The sequence below is a fragment of the Agrilus planipennis genome, unplaced genomic scaffold (genome assembly GCF_000699045.2).
Source record: "Agrilus planipennis isolate EAB-ADULT unplaced genomic scaffold, Apla_2.0 scaffold145, whole genome shotgun sequence".
NCBI lineage: Eukaryota > Metazoa > Arthropoda > Insecta > Coleoptera > Buprestidae > Agrilus > Agrilus planipennis.
The window spans coordinates 75,663-86,209 of NW_020440372.1; the positions used below are offsets into that span (position 1 = coordinate 75,663).

At 32.0% G+C, this 10,547-nt stretch overlaps 1 protein-coding gene across 1 annotated transcript in view; it reads right to left on the reverse strand.

Moving 5' to 3' along the window:
* The window catches only part of LOC108736969 (adenylate cyclase type 8-like), a gene marked incomplete at its 3' end in the record, with an annotated part of 96,419 nt that overhangs the window by 73,654 nt on the left and 12,218 nt on the right, over positions 1 to 10,547 (reverse strand). The window contains exons 2-4 of the mRNA XM_025979656.1: positions 5,149 to 5,275; positions 2,561 to 2,730; positions 202 to 409 (exon numbers count right to left, since the gene is read on the reverse strand). Coding sequence (XP_025835441.1) covers positions 202 to 409; positions 2,561 to 2,730; positions 5,149 to 5,275 — 505 coding nt within the window. The remainder of the gene's footprint in view (positions 1 to 201; positions 410 to 2,560; positions 2,731 to 5,148; positions 5,276 to 10,547) is intronic.

Sequence of the window (10,547 nt, forward strand, 5' to 3'; positions counted from 1 at the left end):
GCACCTTTGTACTTTGTATATATAAAACATATTGTTTTATTAAAGCTCATATATATACATTTTTTGAATCTCTGTAGAATATAAATATTTTTAATTATTACAAATTGTTATATACAATATACAAGCAACTACTAAATATTTATATATAAATAGACAATCCTAATTATTAGTAAGGAATTAGTAAGCTAACAATTGCCATACCTTGTATATTTAGTAAAAGCCATGTTCCAACCGCAGCCCAATGAAGATAATTGTTGGCAAAGCATTTCCACCAACCTAATAAACAAACAGCAATATTTGCGGACATCGAACACATTGACCAAATAATTGAATCTGTATGCGTCCACTCGGTGAAGGGAATTGTGTTATACTTAGCGCGTTCTGATATCCATACAGCAATTAATGCTACCTGTAATAAGTAGTTTTAAAAAAAACATTAAAATCTTGGTTAGTTATTTATTAAAATATTTGCATGCCTAATATAAACTGCATTGTAACAGGTCAATTGAAAAGTCCCCGGCCTAAAATAGTAAAACACATTTTTTTTGCAAAATTCGTTTTTTTTATTCAACATAATTCCCTTCAAGGGTGATANTTTGAAGGTTAGGACTAACTGAAAATCATATGGATTTAGTTCTGGTGCCGCCATCTATGTGTCAGGCCGGGGACTTTTCAATTGACCCTATATATCCAGTAGTAGCATATAATAAATTATGAACCTCCGTAAGGCTCTTGTCAAACATTTGAAGTACCAGTGGTAACAGTAAATATCATGATATACCTATTGTCTGTTCTTTAATAAAAGTGTAGCTACAAGAATTTGTTTAGGGAAATGGTTCCCGAAAGTTAAAAAAATAATTAAAATGGGCACTGTTTTAATAATTCGAACTTCACAAGTAAATTAATGCAAGTACCATCAGTTCCGCGTAAACTACTCGGTACTCCAGAAACAACATTTATACGTAGTGTCCCATCAGGTAGGTAATTATTTCCGCTACGCTTTAAAAAAATATCTTCATTAACCAGATTCAACATTTAGACAACAGCAAAACATCAAGTGATATTTTAAAATAGCTATTCACATTAGTGTATTACCATTAATTAAAAGTTCTAGTAACTAACTGTATCCTATTTTGACGGTTACGAAGCTATGTGGCATGTACAAGATAAGTAAAAACGGAAGGATAAATTATGTTTATAATTATAAAAATTAAAATTCCTTATCTTCCATGAAGAGCATGCCAAATATACATTAAGTTATCAAACCTCTTGTCAATATAAAAGATATTGCACATATTCCTTTAACTCTCTGACAAGCAACACAGATGGCAGAAGGCATCCTTTGGGACATCTTAACTTCATCAGATATTTTATGAGAACTATGTTACTTTGCGACTGATAAGGTTTCAAATAAAGCTATTCAGACAGTATAAGTTGAGCGAATGAATTTGTTAGTTAACTAAATTAAGTATATAAATTATTAAACAATTAAACTATGTCGTTTGTTAGAAACAGTTGGTGATTTCACACAATTTGTCTGTACCTATACGGTAATACATCGATACTTATTTATTCATGTATTTACATTATAATTTTAGATAGCAGTCAACAATGACGACATAATGAAAGCGCTAAAAACTTAACTAAAAAAAGGATGGTGATCGTTTCCTGAAAGTCACGTCAAAAAAAAAATAGAATAGATGTCTTGCTTGCTTTAATACTGCATTTTATAAATTCTTGTTGAAATATATATGAATTTCAATGTAATAAATACGTATTTATATTATCTTGCTAGACCTGAACGATTTCTCTGAGATGAGATATCATTTTTCAAGTATTGTGTAGAGGGCTTAAAACGGCGCATAAGATGTCTCATAGATATATTACAGGGATCTTTCAGCGTATCGTTTAGGCATCGCGTCTCTCAGGTATGCGTCATTTATAGTATAATGCTGAACATATTGAACCCCATTAAATGTAGCATTTAACTACAGATGACGTTTACCATGCCGTTTGTAGTAGAAAAAACGCTGTCAAGGCAGCAGGTAAAGTTAGTCTGTACTCTGTTAAGATGTCTGGCATGCGATGATGAGATGCAACAAGATCGAAATCGCGGTCCGTGCCTGGCAGTTTCGACAGAATACTTGACCTCCGTGAAGTTTTTGTTAGTAGTAGTACTTTAAATACCAATAAAATATTTTTAACAAAAGCATAAGAAAAGATCTTAACCATTTTAGTTTGTTTGAGCTTTTAAACAATCGTGGCGCGTAGCGTCTAATCTTACACTTTACGCATGGTTAACATTTGTAAAGCTCTCTATTTTCTTGTTCTCAATTACAATACTTCCATCATAGAAAAATACATACATATGCATGTTACTTGCTTACTATACAAAATCTTACATGGTTTGAAAACGTTTTTCTACGTTTTATTCAATTAAAACGAATACCTAAATTGAAAACTTTGTCGTTCTTTCTTCTATCTATCTATTCTTCGTTCTAATGTCGCTTACTTATATTAATATATAATAAACCTCATTAGTAAAAAAATATACATGTACCTTTAAAAGCAAGTCGACTATGTTGACAATGATGAGTGACTTCTGTCTTTGGCGATGGGAATACCTTAAATAAGCCATTTCTAAATGTTTACAGTGAAAACTGTTGGTAAAGCACGGCCAGTAAATTCCTCTATACATTCGGCTTTTTTTGAACATAGTAGTCATATCCTCTGGAAAAAAATAGAAAATATAAATAATAGGGCGCTAACTTCACTTTTGCAAGCTAAATTTATAATTCCTTCATACACACATCAGAACGAATATCTTTTTGATGACGTACTGTTCGGTCACTTAAACTTTACTTTATTTACAGTCTATTTTTATTTTCAGTTGTTGGTGAAGATGCATTGTTGATTTTATATTCTTAGAATAGTAAATGTAGTAAATATAAATAGTTATAATTTTTAACACGAACACAACCGAGTAGATATCAACTGGTCCAAATAACCAGAGGGCCTGAATAGATGCCCTTTCAACTGCATATATGTCCATCTTATATAAATTACTTAAATATAATTTTATACACATACTTATACCAAGTCGGTGTTTTAATACTGTAGGAGTTCTGCTATTACTGAAAACTACGTCAGGATTTACCAAATTAATTTTATTTCAATGTCTTCAACACAAGTAGCGAATCAGATGCGGCCTTTTCTGCTTTTTCATGTTTCAATATTTTACCGAAATTATCTGTTGCTCAAATTGGTCAGTTAATTGCTTCAGTTTTTTNAGTAGCGTAGCGTCTGTAAATTACGAAAACTGAATATCAGCAAAATACCCGAAACTTAAAAATTAAAAATTTTGCAAATTATCAAAATATTTACAAAAAAGCGTTCGACCACCCTTGACTTTTGCGACATATCGTACCATTAAGTAAGTGGACAACATTTTATTTATTTCCGTTCCTTACAGCAAGTTAGTAAGCATTAATTTCTTTTTTTTTCTGTTGGCTCTTGTTATTTGTGTTTTTATCGTTTTTGCTATTGTTATAGGTTTTACTGTTATTCTTGTTATTACGGTTTGCTTTCTAGAATCCCCACGTGTTTCACTACGAGTCACAATGTTTTTTTTATTTATACTCAATTATTTCAAAGCAGTCGACTATTTGGTTAACAACTCATGTGGGTCCCTTCTCCATGTTTAGAGGAGACGTGCGAGAAATCTTACACATTCTTTCTCCGAATACTTTATTTGTCTTTCTTCCGCATAAACGTTGCTAACTGAAACTTCTTCCTACACTTATCAAGTTGTACCTCAATTTATGGAAACTATAGATTCTAAGAGTCAACAACAACAGTTTTGGAAGATCTAAAGGCTTTGTTGGCGAAGTTTGAAAAAATTCAAACTGAAATTGAAATAAAAGTCGAATATGAAAACCAACGAGCGTACAGTATCTACCTAAAATAAATTTGTCTCATTTTGACGGTAAATATGAAGAGATAAAATGATTTCGGTGACTTGCCCAAATTGCTCTTGTATAAAATAATCAAGGGGAGTTATCGTATAAATTGTATCTACATTTAGAAATACCTATATTTGAATGCAATTCTTAGAAATTGTTTTTATTAAAAACATTAGTGGACTTTAACTAGAATTGTAACGAAAAGGATGAAAAAAAGGGCGAAAAAACTATTAGAGAAAGATCAGTGTGGAAAGTAGGGAAAGAGCGAATATAAAGATTTGAGACGAAAAATTAAAGGAAGTGGCTGATTTTAGGTATCTAAGAAGTTAGATAAGTCAGGACGGAAGGAGTAGAAGGGATATAAAGCAGAGGATAGCGCAGGGTCGAGCCGCCTTCAATAAAAGAAGTCACTTCTATGCTCGCGAACGATGAATTTAGAAATTCGAAAAAGATTTTATAAAGTGTATGTTTGTATGTTTGGAGCGCGGCGCTGTACGCGTGCGAAAATTGGGCGGTGGGCGATGCTGAAAAAAAGTTAGAAGCGTTCGAAATGTGGTGTTAGTGGTGAATGATGAGGATACCGTGGATAGAGAAGTTTAGAAATGAAGAGGCATTAGAAAGAATAGGAGAACAGAAGACTCTATGGAAGTCAATAAAAAATAGGCGAGATAGGTTGGTAGGACACCTTCTCAGGCATGAAGGTCTAATCAGAGACATATTAGAGGAAGAAACAGGAGTTAAGAGAAGTATAAGTAGACCTAGATTAGATTACTGTTCACAAATAGTTAAGAATATGGGTTGTTCTAGTTTTAGGGAAATGCGAAGATTAGCTCAGGATAGGAAGAAGTGAAGGAGTGGACGACCTTATGATGATGAGTAGTGGACCTACTGGTACTACAATTTTTAATTAAGAGAAAATAACTAATAAAAGCATTTCTCAGTTAAGACTTTTTAAAAGTTGCCAACAATGAATAACATTTTTCTTTGCTCACCCGCAGGTAGTTACTTCTCACCCTATAATAAAGCAGAAAACAGATGAAAATGTTTCATGAATCCGTATTTTTTTTTTTCGATTATTATAACCACAATCAATTCCTCTGACGAACTCATAATTGACACTATTAATAGTACATAATAACAAACTAAATTCCGCGTGTCGATTTCGACGTATCTAGTAATCATTCACCTGGAATTTCTGGTTCATAGAAGTAAAATGTGTCTTCCTTAGAAAGATCTATAATTTCGCTATGGTCCTTGGCCGACCTCATAGCATCGTCACTTGTTGATGTTGTTTGGTGAAGCATTGCTAATATCTATAAAGAAATAGATAAGTGATATTAATAAATTAATAGTTGGAATTATTAACACGAATGATGTTGACTGTTATATACATAAAAGCTTTTAAATATTAAATTTCAGACAAACCCATTCATATAAATGTACCGGAACTTGCAGATGTAAATACAGATCAACTTCTAGATACTATGAAAATATACAGGAATTGGACATTCCTCAAAAATTAAATTAAAAAAGATTTATATTGTACGCCAAATTTAAAAAGTGTTTGCAAATTAAATATAAAACATAAAAAAATGAAAAGTTGGTTTTCCAAATACACTGTGGAATTCAAAAGTATCCCTTCTGACGCACGCCCCCGTGTCTTAGAAGACTAGACTCTTTTCAGCATTGGAGGTAGAACCATCTCTGAAGATGCTCGTCACTCATGTTAGCTGAACATTAGAAAGCAACTCCAATACACGACGGCTTATAGATCCTAATCAGAACAGCATCAGTTCGTCTAAAATGCTTCTGAACGGTATTAGAAGACTAATGAAAATGTGCCCATTTTACATACTGGAAAATGACCGTCATTTTCGAGACCACTTTTGTGTTCTCTCTTTTGTTTCTATTTTGCTTTTTCTAACTTCACTTTCAAATATGATAGTTTATTACTATTTTGTTTTGTATTAAATTCAATAATTTTAATAAATAATTAAATTGAGAATGAAAAAAGATATTTTTAATTAAGTTTAAAAACATTACACCTTTGGTATAATAATTACCAACACGGATTTTGTTTTCAATAAATTTTAGTCATAGCCTACTCAAGCATTATGCTTAATAAATGTACAGGGTGTTCCATTTACAAAAAATAAATTTTTGCGTTACAACTAAAAAGCGGAAATTACTAAAATAAAAACGTTGATTACGCCACTGGATTCTACGTAAAAAATACATTCTAACTTCTACGATAAGTTTAAAGATAAATAAGATACGGGAATACGGGAAGGGTGCCTCAAAGGTGAAACTTTTCAATTCCATTCGGTAGTTCGAAAACCAAAATGAGATATGAAAATTATGCTGGTGGCATCTTTAATTTCACAAAAAGGTAGAACACCGCTGGAAAAACCTCTATCCTCTATCTTTATACATAAAGGAGATACCCCGCAAAGGTGCGGAAAATGGGATACCCTGTGCATTACCCAGTAAATCTATACATTTTCAATTTTGTTAGTAATAGTAGAAATAATGCACTTTACGCATTATTTCATGCGCATTTGTCAACTGAAGTTACAGTGAAAGTAAGAAACTTTGTTTTGCTGGAGACAGTATATAAGATTAGATAATTATTTGTTTATCAGTTAGCGGGGTTCTTGACGCTGAAAAATCATTCAAGAAAGAAAAGAGAGAATGGAGACATGCGTAGAGGAGGCAAAGATCTAAAATGACTAGACGAAGGTGCAGAAAGGGAAAGAAGGAAGAAAAACGTTATTATCACTAGAACCAACATAAAAGAAAAAGTAAACTTAGAAGAATGGATCAAAGAAAAGCTAGGAGTAAAAATAACGATAAGAAAACTCTGGCACTTGATGAATATGAACAACACTATAGGAGCGCAGATTGAAAACATGGAACAAAAAATAAACATCATGAATCATAAAAATAAGCTAAGGCATGAAGAAGAAATGATTTACATAAACAATGATGAGACATGGTTGGAAAGGCAAAATAGAAAAGAAGTAATCAGGAAGGCACACGATGTGAAAAAGAAAGAAACTGATTGTAAGATAGGACGCAATAAAATAATGACGAACCACAAAGAGTTCTATTGGAACGAAAGGCTAGAAAAGTAGTTTCGGAAGGAAAAACAGAGAAGAGAAGAAACGAGACAAAACTAACGACAACAAGGGAAAAAATGCAAGTGATCTTCTGGAATGTAAGGGGGATTAGTGGACTGGACAAAGAAGACTGGGAAAAATAAATGGAATATGATATAATAAGCTTGTCAGAAACATGGATAGATAGAGAAAAAGATCACCAAATAGAAATCAGATTAAAAAAATATGAAGTAAGAAGGATAAACGCCAGGAAGGAAAATAAAAAAGGAAGACCGAAAGGGGGTATGGCCACTGCATACAGAAATAAAGTACAACACAAAAAAATCACAACAGAAAAGATAAATGACAAACTGATGAAAATAGACCTGGAAGTAGAACATGAAAAGATACTTATGATAAGCGTGTACATGAGAGAAAACAGGGAAGAAAACTACAAAAGATGACAGAAATCATAGAAGAAAATATAGAGAAGCCAATAATAATAGGAGGCGATCTAAATGCCAGAAGAAAAAAATCGTATGGGCGACACACAACTAGGATACAGGAAAAAGCGAGGCACCATAGACGCAATTTATATAGTAAAGGGAGATATTTCTGTCTTTTGCGGTCATGAATGGGGCATTTTATAGAATTGAAAGAAAGAAAATATGGAAAGCAATGGAAGTAAAAGGCACAAATACAAGGTTAAGAAAAAAGATTGAAGAAATATATGAAGGGACAAAAATTAAAGTGAAAGTCAGACACGAAAAATCAGAAGAAATACACACAAAAATGGGGCGGACAAGGCTGCCCTCTGAACACAGCCCTATTCTATCTAGCCTTCGTTGACTTAGAAGGCACAATGAAAAAAAATTCAGACCGGAGGGGTACTACTGAATGAATGCTTGAAGGTGAAGGATAAATTTAAAAACGATAAATAAAACAAATACAAAAGGCTTCAAACACAGAGCAGTTTAACTACCAGAATAAATTGTTAGATACAGAAGAGCTGGAAATAAAATATATTTAAAAACACAGTTTTAATTTTATCATTATTCTTCTTCAGATAAATAAACAACTTTCATGCACCATACTTCTTATTTAAATGTTATTTGTTATTAACATATGGACGTTCATTTATATGAGAGGCATCAACAAAATAATTTTGTATTCTTTACGTCTTATCGCTGTTTCAATATTGTTACATTAAAAAAAATCCGGTATCTATCTCTACGCGTGACACCAACCGATATTATTATAATAAGGGTTACACTAACACTCGTCTATTTCTAATTTTTCTTGTAAAGGTACGATAAAATAGCTTTATTCTACATGCATAATTTTAATATTGATAAAACATCCGATATCATGACAAACACCGTAAACAGTGGGCATCTAAAAATAGTGTTTAAATTATGTTTTATCAGTAATTACTTATCACGACTTTTGTATCTGCCCCATATGTCATGTTGCAAAAACGAAAAGTACATCAATTAGGATTAGGTGTGAGACACATCTGCAAAATTTTATTTAATGAAACATTAACATCAGTAAAGATGAAAAAGCAATTCCTGTAATTTGCTGTAATAGTAAGATTTGAATGAAACATTTTAAAATTGGTTGAAAAATTCATAAAGTAACTTAACAGTATATTAATTAATAATAATAAGGTGTTTAAAATTTTAAATTATAATGATGCAAGTCATGCAACTCTTTATTATTGCAGGTATACCTACTTAATATTAGGTTAGGTTAATGAAAGCGATGGTTAACTGAGATTCCATTATTTTCTAAATTTTTATTGGTTTGCCTTGAATGTTATGAAAAAGGCAGGTAAGTATCGCTAAACACCGTGATTCTGCAAAGCATGGTTTGAAAAATATTGGTTCAAACGAACATGCGCCGGCAAAAGTGGAATTTGTGACATTCGTAAAACGTTAAAGAACCGTTCGTTGAACATTTGACATTTTCTTTTAATTTGATTATATATAGTCACGTATATCCAATATATTCATAAATTAGTATCCCATTATGTATTATTTGCCATTTTATAAATTTTGTTGAAAGTTTAAATGATAGTAGTACTGAATTATTAATTTGAATTTTATTCTACTAGATTCAGACAACTAAACGCTTTACATCTTAGTCTAATATAGCTTTCTAGTTTAAAATCTACTGATGCCAAATAAGGAAAGCTACGATTTTTAGAGCAAATTTTAATTTTAATTCCAATGGTGCAACAGAGTATAAGATCCCTTGAAAACCAACAAAACGAATGGGGTTTCAAATGTATTTATTTATCAACAGACAGCTATTAACCCCACCATAGGTTTTGATAGAACCGANTTCCCCTAAATTCTGACTTTAGACACACTACACCTCGTGAAATCTCCCTTACTATCCGTTCTCTGAAAAGGAAAGCCCCTGGCGCTGACAGAATTCAAAACCGAGTCCTCAAAGTCCTGCCGCCAAAGCACATAGCCGCACTGTTCAACATCACGGGCTCAAAAGGGCAACAAGCCAATCAAAGTCCACCACAACGACATCTATCCAGCAACACAAACCTTGGAATAAATTTTTCTCAAGAAGAGAGGTAATTTGTTGTAAACTACCTAAATTTTCCCTCTACTTAAAATGAGACAGTTATCCACTCTTTTATACACAATACACAGTACATAATTCACAATAATACTAAAAAAAATTAAGGACCGATTACAATATTATTATTGGGAGTTCATATTTGACTAAAACAAGATGTACTAAACATGTAGACATATTTCGTGAACATGTAGAGGTAGATAAACTCCAATGAATGCTTAACGAATATGTACTAAAACGTTCCCTATGAAAGTGTTGTATTGTACAGCAACTAACTTCCACTGATGGTTATAAGCTTATTTTATAACCTGTACGACTTTCCATCAGTTGTTATTCTAACAGTTTTATTGTTAATTTCCACGTCTTAAAGTTGGTTACCGATCAGTTGGTAGCTTATTGGAATTCATTTGGTATTAATTAATAGATAATAGATATAATTTGTTAATAATTTCGGTTATAATTTACAAAGACAACAGTATATTTAAATTAAAATTTATATTTTATATATATTTGATTTTAGTGGGCACCCGCTCACCGCTAGATTAAAGCAGTTATAATCCAATCTGAAGCTATCTGTTTTTATTAAAATGGTAATTCATGTTTTTTGTAGGTGCCTCTTCAGTGATTTCTTGATACGAGTCTACTTTACTTAGCTTATTGATAACAAATCAGCAATACAACATTCGAAATTGTTGCAGATATTTTAAGAAGAAGACATACTTATACTTTTTGGTGTTTGCAACACACTATAACAGTGTCTATTTCTTACAGAATTCTTCATTTAAAAAATTGAAAAGGATAAATTTCTGTGAACGCTTGGTAAAAAAATACATTTAATTAGAGAATTTCTCTAATTAATTTAAATTAATTACGACATAATGAAAGCGCT